The 17,077-nt window shown below is 35.2% G+C and overlaps 5 protein-coding genes across 11 annotated transcripts in view; 1 reads left to right on the top strand and 4 right to left on the bottom strand.

The window, feature by feature from the left end:
• Positions 1 to 1,320, bottom strand: part of ftz-f1 (ftz transcription factor 1) — a 72,960-nt gene extending 71,640 nt beyond the window's left edge. For both annotated transcript variants that reach the window (XM_066398648.1, XM_066398649.1), the window contains exon 1: positions 940 to 1,320. In XM_066398648.1, coding sequence (XP_066254745.1) covers positions 940 to 1,123 — 184 coding nt within the window. In that variant the 5' untranslated portion in view covers positions 1,124 to 1,320. The remainder of the gene's footprint in view (positions 1 to 939) is intronic.
• Positions 1,321 to 2,135: 815 nt separating this feature from the next.
• Positions 2,136 to 5,943, bottom strand: Mcad (Medium-chain acyl-CoA dehydrogenase). 2 transcript variants are annotated; one of them, XM_066398567.1, is made up of 11 exons: positions 5,838 to 5,943; positions 5,675 to 5,779; positions 5,532 to 5,619; positions 5,314 to 5,481; positions 5,113 to 5,213; positions 3,932 to 4,143; positions 3,771 to 3,879; positions 3,570 to 3,710; positions 3,377 to 3,512; positions 3,142 to 3,278; positions 2,138 to 3,085 (listed from the first exon to the last, which is right to left on the bottom strand). In XM_066398567.1, the coding sequence occupies exons 2-11, from the start codon at positions 5,687 to 5,689 to the stop codon at positions 2,936 to 2,938; spliced, it is 1,257 nt and encodes a 418-aa protein (XP_066254664.1). In that variant the 5' UTR covers positions 5,690 to 5,779; positions 5,838 to 5,943; the 3' UTR covers positions 2,138 to 2,935. The 2 variants fall into 2 exon arrangements, with proteins under 2 accessions (XP_066254665.1, XP_066254664.1); XM_066398568.1 differs by lacking the exons at positions 5,113 to 5,213; positions 5,838 to 5,943 and adding an exon at positions 4,390 to 4,490 and having other exon boundaries at positions 2,136 to 3,085; positions 5,675 to 5,794.
• A 302-nt stretch (positions 5,944 to 6,245) lies between these two features.
• Positions 6,246 to 7,711, top strand: P32 (complement C1q binding protein P32). Of its 4 annotated transcripts, none has more exons than XM_066398571.1 (5): positions 6,246 to 6,552; positions 6,615 to 6,765; positions 7,035 to 7,228; positions 7,284 to 7,378; positions 7,429 to 7,711. In XM_066398571.1, exons 1-5 carry the CDS (start codon positions 6,333 to 6,335, stop codon positions 7,576 to 7,578), a joined length of 810 nt encoding a protein of 269 aa, XP_066254668.1. In that variant the 5' UTR covers positions 6,246 to 6,332; the 3' UTR covers positions 7,579 to 7,711. The 4 variants fall into 4 exon arrangements, with proteins under 4 accessions (XP_066254668.1, XP_066254669.1, XP_066254666.1 ...); XM_066398572.1 differs by having other exon boundaries at positions 6,247 to 6,552; positions 7,284 to 7,372; XM_066398569.1 differs by having other exon boundaries at positions 6,247 to 6,558.
• A 33-nt stretch (positions 7,712 to 7,744) lies between these two features.
• Positions 7,745 to 9,981, bottom strand: GPHR (golgi pH regulator). Of its 2 annotated transcripts, XM_066398566.1 has the most exons (9): positions 9,778 to 9,980; positions 9,364 to 9,527; positions 9,208 to 9,314; positions 8,931 to 9,156; positions 8,690 to 8,877; positions 8,454 to 8,635; positions 8,211 to 8,396; positions 8,002 to 8,149; positions 7,745 to 7,953 (listed from the first exon to the last, which is right to left on the bottom strand). In XM_066398566.1, the coding sequence occupies exons 1-9, from the start codon at positions 9,817 to 9,819 to the stop codon at positions 7,832 to 7,834; spliced, it is 1,365 nt and encodes a 454-aa protein (XP_066254663.1). In that variant the 5' UTR covers positions 9,820 to 9,980; the 3' UTR covers positions 7,745 to 7,831. The 2 variants fall into 2 exon arrangements, with proteins under 2 accessions (XP_066254663.1, XP_066254662.1); XM_066398565.1 differs by having other exon boundaries at positions 8,931 to 9,314; positions 9,778 to 9,981.
• A 188-nt stretch (positions 9,982 to 10,169) lies between these two features.
• On the bottom strand, positions 10,170 to 17,039 carry LOC136414544 (GTP cyclohydrolase 1-like). The gene is made up of 5 exons (XM_066398654.1): positions 16,872 to 17,039; positions 14,789 to 14,961; positions 14,305 to 14,514; positions 11,117 to 11,399; positions 10,170 to 10,932 (listed from the first exon to the last, which is right to left on the bottom strand). The coding sequence occupies exons 2-5, from the start codon at positions 14,949 to 14,951 to the stop codon at positions 10,803 to 10,805; spliced, it is 786 nt and encodes a 261-aa protein (XP_066254751.1). The 5' UTR covers positions 14,952 to 14,961; positions 16,872 to 17,039; the 3' UTR covers positions 10,170 to 10,802.
• Positions 17,040 to 17,077: the final 38 nt, after the last annotated feature.

The following is a 17,077-nucleotide window of genomic DNA, read 5'->3' as shown; positions in this document are numbered from 1 at the left end:
TTAATAATGACATCCATGTTCTTGGCGTACATGTTTCTATTCAATTAAACTGGTTTTTTCAAAAACATAATTTCAAGACCACAAATGTTCTGCTACATTTGTAAAAGTGAAAAATATTCTGCAAAACTTTAGGTTCATTCATTTTAACTAATTAATCTGGGTTTCATAATTTCACTATTAATTTTTTTCATTTTCGAACAAGAGCATTTACAAAAAATGCTTATGTATACCATATTTTTAAGGGGAAAGATTATTAAAGACTATAATGAGAAAATGAGTTATATTCGAACACCTAGACTTATCCAAAATCTAGGTACTACTAAGAAAATGGATTTCCAGGCAGAATCGAGACACCTACACAATCCTGAACTAAAATCCGACTTTAGACTCAATGGAATTAGATCTGCCCCCTCAAACCGAATATATTTATTTAGTGCTAATAATAATACCTAAATGCTGTAAATAACCCATTACTATTTACTATTATTGCTGATGCACCCAGTATAATCTACTGTAGTGATAGAAGGTGCGCGCGCCCATAAAGGCGTTATACAACCAGAGGCTGTCCTTTTCTACCTCACATCACCTGTACACTTGAACCTGACCTATTATGATGCTATAGTCTAGGACTGTCTAGCCTAGTTTTAAGCGCATAGCTGCTACTTCCTTGATTACTTAATTTCTGGGTCACAAGGTCAAAAAAGGGGTTAATATTTGCATTACTCTGGGGCTCAACAAATCGCATTATGATGGGGCGTTTCACCAACATTAAACAAAGCTGCTCAAGTGGCATGATGCATGAACAGTTTCGCTTTCCGTCGCTTTCGCTATTACCTAGATAGTCGTAATACTAAAAGCGAATCTAAGACTAATGAGGTCTCATAACTGGTTTAGGAGGTTGGTGGGTATAACCTGCAAAACTGGGTAGGTCATACTAACCTGCATTTGTGGTGGGTATTACTGAGAAAGGCACTGGGATTTCGGATATTTCATTGTCTGCGGTCAATTCCAAATCGGCCTCCGATGTGACAACAGAAAGGGTTTGTGTGGAGCTGTTTTCCTCCTCCTGTGGAACCGTCGAAACGGCAACAGAGCCCGGAACGCTTTGCGTCTCGTCGTGCATACTGTTTACACAATTACCCACTTGCCCAGGAAATGATAACCGAAAAAAACGCGCCCCAGAGCCTTGAACAGCTCTGACCTTCAAATTCGCGCCAACGTTTTGCTAATTTTTAATTCTTTTACCATAAAAATTCACGACGTTTTCGAAAATATAGGTCTGTAGGCCACTTCTCCGTCCACTTTTGCAGTCACTTATGACTTTTGACAACCAGCTGCCAACTGTCAGTGCGCTATTGCGTTTCGCTGTAATCAAGTGCATACGTTCCATATATTATAAATTCAAATTATTAACTTATATTTATTAGACCTGAAGAGCAAAATAAACACAATTTTTACGAAAGATCTTTAAGTCCACAATTTATGCAACCGATATGCAACTAAACGGTGCAAAATAAGAAAAACACTTCGATAACTGAAATAACCGTAAAAAAATACGCAGTAATAATTCTCAAACTAAAAAGTGGATTTTTCCCACTCGACCTTCTATTCAGAAGCAAAGTTTTAATATTTGAAGTTAAGTCCCAAGGATCAAACCAAAATTCAAATAATAAATTCAATTTCGAAGGTGATCATTTAACAACCGCGCATGACTTCGTAGACGGATATCGATGCGCCATTGCATTGTGGGTAATTTGCATTTGAATTAATGGCGCCAGACACCTCCGCTTCGAAACTTTAATAGAATTTCCGTTAATTGTTGTTAATAAACTACGGTACTGACGTCATTCTACCAATAATAAACAAGTTAATTACTAGAGGAATGCTAGACCATAGCGGTTATGAGTTAGCGAATGTAATTAGTGATACCTTAAAAATATTTGTATTAATTTGCTTGTAATGTCTGCTTTCCCTACAGGAATTATTTTATTAAGTACGTAGTTGCTGGTAAAGTGTTATTATGGTAATGAGATGAACATTAGTAGTTGATATTTTGAAGCCTAGATTTTTATTTGCTAAAGGCTAGAACTAGAAATTCAGCATTGCTCAATCTCAATCATTAAATTATATAAAAATTTCATGTTTTATTAGTTACAAACATCAGCAAAATGGTGGATGCAACTTTTGAAGTTTCACAATATACGGTACAAATTCCTCAGAAATATTAACAACTTGAGCCTTAAAAACTTAATTTATATAATAGTATAAATGTATAGAATCTTTCTAATATAATAGGACGTTATAAAAATATAATGTTCATTAGACATCTTTTCGTAAATTGCTAAATTTTTCTTTTATGTTTGGGAATAATAACACGCGTCATAAACAAGTAGGGACTATTGGAGCAATGGAATTGCACTTAAAAAGTGAAAATTAGCTGAGAATAACATTCACCTAAGGGCTCAAATAAAATCTTGTTAACGCTTTGGTGACAAATTTTTCTTTCGCGAAATTTTGAGAGTATTTCACATATTTTTCATACTCACATTTCATACACTTTAGTTCTCTTAATATTAACTGTTAAAATGAATTTCCCTATATTTGGAGAAAGACGATAAATTTATCACCGAAACTTTAACAAAGATTTTTGTTCGAGCGTCGATTAAGTTTCAACTGAGAATAGTGTGCAATTCTTCCGCTCCCACAACCCCTACTTCGTTGTAAGATGTTATTCCTAAATATAATAAAAGAAAAATGAACAATCTATCTCAAATGTATAGCACATATTTAAATTGCTCATTGCTCATTTACCTAAATCCCATTTAAGACTTTACTTTACGTATATTACCTGCAGTAAACAATAACTCTTTTCTATTACTTAATTGTTATTTAAATCCTCAGTCATTTCTGTTCACTTTATATGTGTATTACATTCCTAAATTAAGCTTTTAGCTCTCTCGGCAATATGCCTCGAAATAATCATTCTCTGAATCTGCGATGTTCCCTCGTAAATTTGTAAGATTTTCGCGTCTCTCATGAGTTTTTCCACTGGATAATCGCTGTTGAAGCCATTGCCTCCGAAAATCTAAAAAATAAAAAGTCTCAGAAAGTCAAAAACGATAAAATATAATAAAAACTAACCTGGACTGCATCAGAAGCGCATCTGTTGGCCATATCTGCACACCAGCCCTTGGCAATCGCTGCAGAATAGCTGTTTCTTATATTGTTGTCGGTTTCCCAGGCGGCTTTCATCCAAGATAATCTACCAGTTTCCACCCCTGATTTTAAATGTTTTAAGTTCTTCCCATAATAATTATTATTCCGGATAAATAAACATTTATTCTGTCTTAATTAGTCTTTCACCTAAGTGTCTTACCTATTGCCATCTCTGCGAGCATAAACGCCACAGCTTGATGGTTAATAATGGGTGTTCCAAAGGTTTTTCTTTCTAACGCGTACTTGGAAGCTTCATCCAATGCTCGCTGTGCAAGACCGACAGCTGCTGCTGCTACCTGAAATGTTTTGTTTTTTTATACTAGAAAATCGAAAATTTTCAGTGAAAACCTTACTGGAGGCCTGGTTTTGTCAAAAGTGGTCATAGCGATCTTGAATCCCTGCCCTTCACCAATTAACACATTCTCTTTAGGTACTTTGACGTCCTCAAAGGTGATACCTCGAGTGTCTGAAGCTCTTTGTCCCATGTTGATTTCCTAATAGAAGTTCTATCTTGAAAACATAATAATAAATAAGGAAATAATTAAATAATTAACCTTACGACCGGGAGTGACTCCAGGCCACTCTCTTTCGACTATAAAACCGGTAAATGCTTTGCCAGCCGGGCATTTTGGGTCTGGGTTGGTTCTTGCCAGGACGAAATACCTAAAATACCCAAGTTTAAACAACAAAAATACTCATATATGGCAATTATTACCAATTAGCAACTCCTCCTCCAGTAATCCACATCTTCTGACCATTTAAAATATACTCATCACCTTTTTTTTCCGCTTTAGTTTTGAGGCCGTTTACATCTGATCCAGCACCAGGTTCAGTAACACAGTAAGCAGCTACTAATGGCTCTTCAATCAGTCTTCCTAGGTACTTCTTCTGTTGTTCTTTGTTACCCGTTAATAGTACAGGAGTTTGCTGGAAGTGATTGAGCAAATTCAGGCTCAATTGTAAAATTGATCCAAAACTATGTATTAAACATGAATTTAAGGAAGATGATCTAAAACATTTTACAATGTCTGAATCTTACACTCTGTTAAACTACAACTCAAAACGAATTTGGCTAAAGGATAAAATTACTAATTTTTTTTGTATAAAGGGAAAATACAATTTTGCAGATCTACTAGTTTTTAAAGAAAGGCATGGTATTTTTTCCATACTTACTCCAATATGTGTAATTTGTAAACATGCATTAATGCCAGTGCAACCATAAGCCAACTCTTCAGTAATGAGAGTTCCATCAAATGTATTTAAGCCAATACCACCTAGAAGAGAGTGGCTTTTTCCATCATTTCACAATACAAAAATTACTTTAAATACAACCATAACACAAAAATTCTGATAAACCAGTTTCTACCTTGAAAGAAAGAAACAAGGTCATTCAAAGATTAAAGTGTTTTTTCTTGATTACCTTATCAATCCAAGTACTCAATAGTATTTGAACTATAACATAATTATTTCATTCCATAAAAATATGGAGTTTTGAAACATTTTGAATTAAGAGTTCTCATCAATTGTGCTTTGACTTGATTTAAATACATATGCTGGATGCTTTTGAAAATTGTTCAAGAATAATTGTGTATGAAGTCAGTACCTATCATAAAAATTACTTATTTCTAAACCATTTTAAACCATATTAGCAAGAGAAAACGGCCTATGAATGACAATTGCTCTTTTTAAAGAAGCAAGGAAAATAAATAAAAGACTGAATTTCCCCACAAAATAAAAATCATTCAACTTAATTTCAGGCAAATAAACAAGAACCTTATCATAGAAACACATATGACAAACTTCTAAGAACAAACCTTCATTATGTAAAACTCAGAATTTGAGGTATTGAAGCATATTTTAGATCACCTCCTTCTTTATTTCTGAACCAAAACTTACACCCAATGAGGTTGCTTCTAAAGCTGTAGATATCCCAGTGCAACCATAGGCTATTTCCTCTTTTACAATACACCCATCAAAAGTTCCCATATCTAAACCACCTGCAGGGAGAAACCAACCATAAAATTCACAATTTCACTTATGGTATGCAGGTTTAAAAAGCTTGCAAAACTTATTACTGGTATAAACAATGTTTTTTACCTAACTCCTCAGGAATATGAGTATTCACCAAACCCAGTTGGTGAGCTTTCTTGAAAATGTCCCATGGATATGCCCCAGTTTTGTCATATTCAGCTGCCACAGGAATAATTTCTTCCCTTGCAAACTTTCGAGCTGTCTCCTGGAATTCCTTTTGGGTGTCGTTAAGTTCTGAGATACAAATTAATAGATGTGAAATTTTAAAATGTAGTTACACTTACGAAAATTATATCCATTGGGATAAACCTTAGCACTGTAGTTTCTTGATGGCAGAGGTTTAAAGCTGGCTCTGGTAGCAGTTCTGACAAACTAGAAAGGGGCTTTAAAACCGAAAATTCTGTAAATTGGGAGGAATGAAACTTACCTGAGAAAACGCCATTATGAATACTTAAGAGTGTCTTAACAATTCTGGACAAAAACTATACTTTGGCAGAGAAGGTGAAATATAGAATGAACTTTGTTTGAGTACTTAATTCAAGTGAAATCAGTAAATAACAAATATCTGAATGTGAAACAAGCACTTTTACCTTTGGACTTTGAGCTTATTTCTAGGTGCCAGAGCCAGTACCACTGCCCTATTTGGTAAGTGGAAATTTTCAAATGATTCAAAAAGTAAAGAAAATTAGACTGATTAATTAATCCTGCAACATACAAAATGATAAATTTTATATCACTAGGAAATTAGTTAACGATCAAAAGGAAATAAAAAATAAACAGTTAAATAAATAAAATAGCGAAAGCGATAGTAGAAACAATTTTAGGGAGTTTCCATCTCTCTTATACTACAGTAGTTTTTGTAAACTCAAGAAAAATAGAGTTGTAGATAGTCCGAATGTATCTGTCCTTTGCTTACAAATGCAATTGGATGAAGAGACAAATGTACTCTGATGCTGTAAGTACTACATTTAAACATTTGATTTGACATCTTTCAGTTTTTGACTTTCTCTTTCAGAAGGGGGTACGCACCCGGCGAAAATAAGCACGTTTTTTTTTAATTGAATTTTTGCCAAAATCCAAGAAAAATGAACTCAATTTTAAAGTCAGTCTCTCGACTAACTGCCCTAAAGTCCCTTTTATTACCTGCCAAAACATTGGCGTCAATGTCACAGTCGCAAGCCCAGCTTCTAACCACTAGGAATCTGTGGTACATGAGCACTCTGCAGTCTCAGAAACTATCGGCAGTGCATAACAATTTGTGTGGTTGTGGATGCGGTGGGACCAAGCAGGGAGTCCACACTAAAGGTAACTGTAAGTATGCTGTTGGGCAAACACATGGGACATACTAACATAAAAGTATATGCTAGCCGAGAAAGAGCTAGTGGAGTTCTTGACAGAGGAGATTTTAGCTGAGAGGAAGGCCCAGAAAGTGACCACCATTCCCACTGAAATCGAAGGGTTTAATGCCAGATTAAATGGGGCTGAAGTTACTTTGACTAAAAAGACAGATACAGAAACGTGAGTAGAAACTATTTAGTTGTTGATAATTAATGAAGTTTACTTGAGATTCTGAGCCAGTTTTTTATAAGGGTATTTAACATTGATATATGTGTAGTAAAACTTTATTGCATATGTGCTTATAAAGATATCAAGGCAACATGTGGTAAAATATCACTCCCTGCATTGGTTAGGTAAATAACTATTATGACAACCAAACTTCTTTTAATTTGAAGTTCCCAATTTTTCTCTAAAATATCTCACCTAACAAAATAATATTGTTGGTGCAGCATAAAAATCAGCTTTAATGTAAACCATTCTGTGGACACTGATGCTGAACCTGAAATTCATGAAAATATGGACAAACCTGACATAGGAGAACTAAAATCAAAGCCAGCTTTTAAAGTTGATTTAATAAGGGCAGACACCACTGTTAGTGTATTGTGCTCCTTTGTGCCTCCCAGTGAACAAGATGATGGCTACAGTGAGTCTAATTCCTTAAAATATTTCTTCATTTCAACTCATTTCTTTCTTCATAGATGATGCCTTTGGCATTGACGAGCTTAGTATTTACAATGGGGAATGGAATGAAAATGTTTACTCAGTGACTGGGGAGGTTTTAGACTCTGTAAGTGTAAGTTTGTTTGGACTTACATTCAACAAATTTAATTTACTTGATTTCAGTACTTGTATGATCTGATCTTAAATTATTTGGAAGAAAAGGGAATCACCAATGAATTTGTGGAAAAACTTTCCAATTACAGCACAGCCTATGAACATTCTGCCTACATTGGGTTGCTAGAAGGGCTTTCTAAATTCATTTCAGTCAAATAGGTCAGTTATGTGGAGATAAAAGCCTGAGGAATTTGTTTTTGTTAAAAATGATCATAGCTTTAAGCCTTATTCATTAATTTAGCCCTAAGTCGTTCCACATTTTTCTTATTTTTGGATCCTATCATGTTTGTTTTTAGGTAAAAAAAAAGAAAATAAAGTCATAGAATTATTCCATAAATAAATGGTGTATTTTCTTTAAAGCTTTAACTCAAATATAAAATGTATTAAAAATGTTGACCACTTAATGAATCAGTCATAACATGTTATCTTTTACGGGAGGTTTATGGGCCAAATACAAGGTAACCATACTGCCCAGGGCACTTATTAGAAATATAACATCAAACCATCGATGGTAGAAATTAAACTGTAGAGCTCCTGAAAGATGATTATCATTTTGCTGAACACCATCAAGTCAACACTTACCTAATACTTGAGTAATAATTATCCTATACTGAACCGGCATATTCATTCGAAGTAAAAGCACTGAGGAAACAAAATACATGCCCATAATTTGAGCCAGAACCAGTACTATTATATTTGAACTCTTGTTTGAGGACATTTTATTAAAAAACTAAAAAGAAATGTGTATTATGAATGTAGTTTGAACCCATATTGAATAATGCTACACATACCTTGGTTAAAGTAAGCAATAATCCTCTTATTGAAGTCACTACAATGCAACCTATCAAATAAAATGATATTTGTTGGGACCAAAAATTTATATCAAAATCAAAACCCATCCAGTTGACTGCTATCTCAATGCCACGGGTTACTGGGTCTTTTTTGCCCACTCTGTCAAACACTATGTTTATTGTACACTAACAAAAAAACTATTAATATTGTCAAAAAGTATCTCTAGACTTAATAGATCTTACAATAAAAATCTTCCACAAGCAATAGCCAGAAAAAATATAGCCTAAAAAGTTGAAATAAGCCCCTTTCCAGGTTTTAGACCACTCAATCCTTTGAAGCATGTTACGGTTTTCGTGTACTTCCAAAAAAAGCTGCCTACTCATCTCCTCAAGCCCATCAATCTCCAGTTTTAATTGATTAATATCTGAAACCATTTCTAATTAAGTACCTATACCTCAAAATTTTTTCAATAAAATACTTTCGTTGCTCCTATTTCCCGTAACTGAAGAAATCATTTCCCAAATTCCTTTTTTACTTGTAGGCAAGTCAGCTTTCCCCAACATCTGCTTTTTTGCTATAGCAACTCGCTTTTTTCTTATGACAATCATATCCATTGTTTGCAGCAACCTTTTTTCAATATTCCATACATCCGCCTCGGCAACATCTCTGTAAAACTCTGTGTTCAATCGCCTCACCACAAACCAGCGTCATAGAAATACCTCATGAAGAACTTCATAGATGAATAGGGATAATTCACAGCACCAAAACCTGATAAAAGAGCCATGACTGTCACCCCAATGACACCTATTCTGGAAACTAAGGATTCTATGGAAAAAAACCCATGATTGGGATGGTTGATTGGGAATGGGTCGCCGATTTTCCAAAATACGGCCAGGAATATCAACCAGGTGATGAAAGTGAGAGTTTTAACATAGTCAGGCCTTACTAAAAAATTTCTATTACCCACATTTACCTTTAAACACTTGAAAAACTTACCATATCTAATGTTGCTGATGCAGTAGTAGGAAATGTAGAATGGGTTTAGGACTATAACAACAAATAATAGCAAATAAAGCATGAGGTACCAGAAGAAGGACCTAGAACTATTTTGGAAGTGAGTGAAAGGTATTTGGGGAGAATAGAGGATGTTACCTGGCATCAAGGAAACCTAAAATTTCAAAAATTATAAGTTCAAACATGGTACATGAGAGAGTCAGCGTGATACTAAATATTAGTTGGACCATTTTGTGTCGAACTTCATAGTCTGTAAATAGTTGCTTCATAAAGAACAGCCATGCTCCAATAAAGAAAAGTACCTATAATAGAAATATTTGAAAGTAGCCCTTAGATTTATGTACATAGAAAAGGTTTATTACATTTTAAGGGTTTACTCTAATCATAAATTTGAAAGTAAATTATTTTATAAAATTCTTTAAATCTTAAATTTAGGGTTAGTTTATTAAATATGGGCAAATTTGTTGAGAAACCCAAGAAATTATCAAAAACTTGTATATGTGTTGCAAAAATAGATCCAGAGAAGTCTTTTCATTGCTAAAAAACACATACCTGAGAGGAAAATATCACTGTACAATCAAATAGAAAGGTCATTACGAATTCCTGAATTTTACATTACGACCAAATTAACATATTTTAAAGCAAAAATGTTTATAAATCAAAGCATTCTTTAAGGGGTCTCTTTTTTGTTTACAAAAAATTTTGTGTAAGGTTAGAAATATCAGCAGACACGTCAGGAGATCTAACGTTTATAGAGGTTTTAATGTGTGTCTCAGAGAGGGTGCCACGAGATGAATTAAAAGCTCCAACATCACGTAGGGAGATTTACAGTCACCATATTGAGAGGAATTTATTACTCTTCGTATTAGCAAATTAGTTATTGTTTAAATAATAACTGTTACAACCATTACTGTAAATAAAACTTTACACCTTTCAACTTCCCTTTTATTAGGTTATTAATGGATTGTCATTTAACATTTATAGCATTTTATAACTTTGTTTCAGTAGATCATTTATGGGCTGTGTTACAAAGATCAGAAACCTTTTAATTAGTAAGTACATTGAATAGATTTACTAATAGAATCATTGGCATCAACACCTTTGTAGATTGTTCCAAAAAAGGTAATAAACTTCAAGGCTTTGTCTCGAGATGATTGATGCTGAATGATCCGTGAAGTGTATACATATTATGTGTATAAATATGTTAAAATCGTTTCTACCTTATCACAGAGATTATATACTGGATGATGTACAGATATAACAACAACAACAACACTGGTCTAAGTACAATATTTGTATATATATAATAAAATTTTTAATATATCCAAGTAACCCAACAAACTTCTATTTATTACCTGTAGAATGAATAAATTAGTTTCTGGGGTAAGTCACCTTTACCTTTAATGATTTACGTAGACGTAGACAACCAAGAAACTATAAATTATTTTTCTAAGCAAACGTACAAAAGATATAACAAAATAGTTTTAATAAAAAATATTCATAAAAAATCTAAGAACTAGCAATGTATTGGTCATGTATTTGCATTTTTATTTGTCTTCAAAGGCTTATTGGAATCTTCAATGGTCCAGAGCGAGCTTCAAGAACTCCTCCCTAGTGCGCTGGTCATCCCTGAACACCCCCAGCATGGTGGAGGTGACAGTTTTGCTGTTGATCTTTTGTACTCCCCGCATCACCATGCACATATGCCTGATAAGAAACCATCTTTTATTCATAGACAAATTACATAACACGTAATAACAATAATCCTTATAGGCCCTTCACTTTTTTTATGTGCACCAACTTGTGTCATTCATTTGCATTAAAATAACAATCAATGCATCTAAATGCATTCAATCAATGCATCTAATTGTATAAATTACGTGACACTTACGTGCCCTCGATGATCACAGCAACCCCATTAGGTTGGACCGCCTTTAAAACAGCCACCGCAATCTGCTTGGTTAATCTTTCCTGGACTTGCAACCTCCTAGAGAATATTTCCACAATTCGAGCTAATTTGCTCAGCCCCAGAACCTTCCCGGAAGGCAAGTACCCGATGGAGACTTTGCCGTAGAAGGGTACCAAGTGGTGCTCGCACATGGAGAACATTTCTATGTCCTTGACCACCACCATTTCGTCGTGGTCCTCGTCGAAAATTGCATCGTTTAACACTTCTAAAATAAGGAATAAACATTGCACGCTCCCTGGTATAAACGAGAACCTGGGACAACAAGAGGAACAGAAGTTTAATCTGGTTTCTCGAGTATAAATTTCTTTTAGTGGAATTAGGGCAAAGGTCTGGATGCTCTCAGGCTTAAATACCGGAAAAGGCTGATGGTTTCCTGGCTGGAGACGAGACTGGAAAATTGCTTTAGAATAGAAACTCTGCAAAATTATCTGGATAGAGTTCGTAGAAACGGTCATTAGTATCCTGATTATGTATATGACAGAATCCTTATTGGGGCTCAGTTTATTACTGTGACTCAATAAACATGTTTTCTAAAGACATTCAAGTGCTTTAATTAACCGAAGAATTTTGTCAACGACAAAAGTATTTAATGAGAAAAGGGGTAATATGATACGCAGTATAGGTCAAAGGGCTCTTAAGTCAGCACGACACATAAAATTAGATTTACGCCGAGCGTCTTTTAATTGGCCTCTCAGACCCGCTTTACAGCAAATAGAGCATATTATCAGTTCATTATTTCTTGGCAATAAATCTGAAAGGGTGGCTTGAGATATACAGCACATAAAAGGGCTGGATTTAATGGCCAAGAAATAGAAACCGCCCACACACTTTTATACGGGAAACTAAGGGATCGGGTTAATTTGAAATTCTGAGAGGGATGCATTGAAGTGTTCTGGGTTTCTTACTTTTCGATTCACTGAGTGATTGAAAGGGGCAATATTGAGGGTTGCGAAGTGTAAGTATTTTATGTGCGGCTTTGTGTTTGCAATTATGGACTAATGAGTGAGAACACTTATATGATGAAGACATGTTTTCATCACATTCTTGACAAAAAGGTGTAGAAAATATGTTCAATGCTTCGGAGTACCCAATGTGCAGGGGATTTCTAAGAGGGGTGAGATGATTAGAGGGTGAAAATCTAGTTTTTTTGGTATCAGAAACTACCAATTTGCGAAACCTGAAATACGACAATATTTTTTTTACTCTTCTCACTTCAGCCGTCCATTACTTGCGTTTTCTAAAGGTTTCGATTAAATGCCTGAAGAGGTAACTTGAAGCAGAAACTTGAGGCTAAAAGACGTCAGAGGGAAAACTTAGAAGAATGCACACAATGAGCTAAATTGATTAATCAACAAGAATAAAAACGGAAATTACTAAAAAATTAGGTTTCTCATTTTTCAGTCGCCCATAACTCGCCTCGTTTAAAAAGTTCAATGATAGATCTGAAGAGGTATTTTGAAGTAGAGATGTGGGGCTATTTGATGTTAAAAAGAGACCTGCAAAAAATTACACACAGCGGGAAAAATTGATATCGACATAATAAAGGTAAATAACCTGAAAAATTGGAGGTACTCGCTATTCAGTCGCTTTCAGCTCGACAATTTAAAAATTTCAAGTACACAATTGATGAGGTAATTTGAAGCGAAAATCAGGGCTACAGGATGACGCAGGGAAACCTGCCGCAAATTGTACAGAGCGAGCTAAATTTGAGTCATCAATAAAATATGCTCAAACGACACGGAAAAGCAATGTTTTTATCTCGTCAAAGCGTACACAAAAAGTGACTTTCTCGCACGCTTGTTGGGAAATATTTGTACTTTTCCCATCTTGAAATCCTGCAATAATTTCCGATGTGCCCTGGTAGAAAAGGTAGAAATTAAAACTTACAACGGACGTCTTGACATGGAAAGTGGAAAATCGCGTTATAGGAAGCAAAGGAGAAAACTAAGACGATTTTCCTTCACGGAAATGACGGCACGACTGAAAAAAGAGCGAAAGCTCGTTCCTATGGAGCCAGGCACGTTTAAGCGGATAAATCAAGCCACTTGGAACATTTCTACTGGATTTAGAGACGGTTTGGATTTATCAGAACAAGACTTTGGCTGAATTAAGATTATATACAGGGAATTTAAAATTCGAGCCTCACCATTGAAATCTTGGAAACTAGAGGAGATACGAAGAAATTTGGGGGCAAAATTGCATAATTTAAAGCGTGACCGAAGCCTTTTTTAAAATTTGAATTTTCTAAGTACTTCCAAAAAAAGCCGAAAAAACTATTAATTGAAAATTTAGTTTTTATTTTTTTAGTATTTGAGAAAGAAGCCTAAAACCACAAGCACATTTTCATTGCCACGCTTTTCCTCAGCTTCACGATAATGTTTTCAGATTTGCCATGCGACTATTCTTCTGCCGAAAAATCCAATGTGGCGCCAATAAGAAAAAATAAAGTTGATGATGGCAGCTGGAAGACGAAACGTCGGATGCTCATTGGGCGAAACCTTCAATGGTGAGGGTCGAATTTGAAGTGCCCTATATAGTATAAAAATGTTAATTAAATGTCAACAAAAGAAGCCCTTAATTTCCGGTTTTAAGGGGTTCGCCCTTAATGTTTGTGACATCCAAAGCAGATAAATCAATGAGGTTGTAGTGCAGGAATTAACGAGGAGAGAAAAGTTGTTGATTCTTCTGGTGTACAAATGCGACTAGAAAGCGATTAGAAAATCTTTGTCAGGGAGACTGTAGTTAGTCAATTTTCGGAGGTAAATCCATAATTGAATTACATCATGACCCTCTAGCAGTTCTACATCATTTCGAGCTGGAAATCGGAACAATGCCCATTAATCTGGACGAAATGGGTCCCGGTGAGTGGCCATCATCAGACCTAATCCATCAAAATTTTACGATCTGCCTTGATATGTGGGAAGTACTAAAATTTAATGATAAAACCTTTTTATGCTGTTAATTAAAAGGCACTCCAAACCACTTTCACACTCTACAGTACTTTCAAATTTATACGAGATCACTAAAAGGAGGAACGATATTTTTGACTAAGAGATGGAGTTAGTTGAGGTAACATCAATTCTGCCATCTAGCGGTACAGCTATAATTACCTTCTAAGTTTTGGTCATATCCTTTAGTGAAAAATAGCATGGCCTTCGCAGCCCTTTCAGGGGTTTTCAGCAGTCCCTGCCTATCTGGATTTTCGCCTAAAGAGCCTAGAAGAAGCCGATACGATCTGGACATTTCTGGAATCAAAGCTTCTCTTGTGGGTGGCTTATGATCCAGCTCCAAGTCATGGTGGAAGGTGCAATTTTCATGGCCTGCAAATCAATTTTTGCGAATAATTGCCGAGTTTTTTCTTACGTGCTTCTAACTAAAAGCTAAAAAAAACTTTAATAGTTAAAATGTATTTCCCCTCATACAAGTGCTCCCATAAAACCTCCATTAGTCAACCGAGTTATCAGTTGAGAATGTTAATTGTTCCTCTTTTGCTTTTAAGTTTATTCTCACAAATGACACACTTTTGTTGACATAACAAAACTGAATTTCTGTACGAAATTAGATTTTTTCTGATATTTTGTTATCGAGATTTACCTGGCGTTGTGGAGGTTCTGGGAGTCTTGGGAGTCCCAGGCGCTTCCACATCCTCCAAATGGTCCCATGTTCTCTGTATCACTTGGTGGTAGTTTTTCTTGGTTTTGACGGTTTGGTTCTGACTAGATTCGCAGGTGGATCCATTTGTTGTCTGTATATCCATTTTTTTTCAACTGGGGAACAACCATATCGTAAATCATCAGAATTGGTTTTATCATATTATCAGCATTATTTTGCGCAATCCATGAGGATTTGGTGACCAGTGTTGATGCGATCTGAAGGTAATTTCGCCCAAAACAAGACAGCGGTTTATATGGTCTATTTCCGGGTTCAGTTACTTCAAAACGATCGTGAACTCACTATAGCTCTCGTGAACGTGTGCTATTTAAGAATAGGAATTTATGTTTTAAACACCTTCATATATATTTTGAATCAAACAGACTCTGATTGGAAACACCCATCCTGTGATATTGAGTATAATGTACTATTATTTATTTCAAACAAATAGCGTGCATCAAACCATTATCAAGGGGGATTGGCCTCTCAATAAAGGCAGTTTCAGCATTTTGATTTTGAGAACTTAAAAAATCTTTCCAATTTCGGAACGTTACTGGACACCTTGATTTTCGTTAAAACACCCATGAGCAACATTAATCAGTCAGAATCGCCATTGAGTCATAGCTTACATAAATATCATAAACCAGGGGCGTTGCTGCGGGGGTTAAATAATGCACTCGTTTTCGGTTTCTACGATAAATCACACTACGATGATATATCACTGAAGACTTCGATTTTAACCTGAAAAAGTACTTAACATTTCACAAACGTGAAAAACTCTATTTCATTTTAATATAAAAAACGCATTTGTTGAAAAATTCGACAAACTGAAAAAAAAAAATTTTAGGGTAGCTGGTTTCAATGATTTTCCAATAAAATTCTCGACTTCTGAATACGTTACTGAAGACCTCTGTTATAAGCCGATAAATTACGTTTAGAACACTCATCAAACGCATCGGTACTAAATCTGAAACAATTTACTTATTTGGTATTTAGGATTATTTCAAAATTCTTTGCTTCTTAACATGTAATGAAAATCTCGATTTCACACCAAAAACTTAAGGTTCAGAAAACTAAAAACTCAATTTTATATAAATAACAAGGATCAGAGGCGTAGCGCAAGGGATTGGTAAATTGTTGAAACAGTGCACTCTACATTTGACCGTACTTTTAAAATTGATTTACTTCATGACACGCCACTGAAGACGTAGATTCTAATTTGCAAAATTATCAAAAACACTTTGCAAAGTTAAAATAACTAAAACCAGAGGCGGCGTTAAAGGGGCCGCGAGATTGTTGAAACAACGCACGCTAGGTTTGTCTAGATTACACGATTAAAATTTGATTTCTGGCAAGTTTTTGAATCATCGAATTCTAGCTTTGTGCCTGCGTTACGCGATTTAAAAAAATGTAACTTCCTGAGACACCACTCAAGACCCAATATGATTTCAAATTCAAAACCAGAGGAGCTGCTAAAGGGGTTGGCGAAAATATAATTGGCAGGTAACTTTTTCTATTTTATATATTGACTTCTTACTTTTCATATTATTTGCAATGAAAGAAGCACTTGAATCACATTTTTACGACTCTCAAACCGAGCTAAAACTCAACATAAAAAGATTCACGAAGATTACACAATTATGGAGAGCATTCGACGTTTTGTTAGGAATATTAATTTTTAAAGAAAAAATACATTTTATGATTATAAAATCGAGTCCATCGCCAACAGAGAATATTCCCCTAAGGCGCCTTTCCAACGTGTTTCATCCATCATTTTGACAAGAACTTTTGACGATAATAACGTTTTCCTTTCCAAAAGTAAATGTCCAGAATCGACATTTTTTGAAATTGAAACCGGATGAGGAAACACATGTTTTTAGCTCTACTAATGAGGGTCGTTTACACCCTCTTCAGACAACCAAAACCACCATATATCTGAACAAAAACATTTCTTTTATCGATCCATCAACTACCACACGGTAATAACAGTAATTGAAACGCTCTTTATGCTTGCAGGCAAGGTTACCTTTTGTCGCTAGAATAGTGAATAAGCCGTTTAAAGGGTGACAATCACCGGTAGCACTATTTTGTCACGTGTCGGTTTCTGACTGGGTCATGAAAGCTCGCGTTTCTACCGAACACACGCCGTGATTGAACTGGTCGGGAGCGAAGCAGACTGGAGAGTTATATCTCGAATCGGATTATGTTTCTCTTTTGTTCTCTTCTTCTTGG

The sequence above is a fragment of the Euwallacea similis genome, chromosome 17, assembly GCF_039881205.1.
Source record: "Euwallacea similis isolate ESF13 chromosome 17, ESF131.1, whole genome shotgun sequence".
Lineage (NCBI taxonomy): Eukaryota > Metazoa > Arthropoda > Insecta > Coleoptera > Curculionidae > Euwallacea > Euwallacea similis.
The sequence above is the reverse complement of the archived record's forward strand: the minus strand, read 5'-3'. Positions and strand labels throughout refer to the sequence as shown.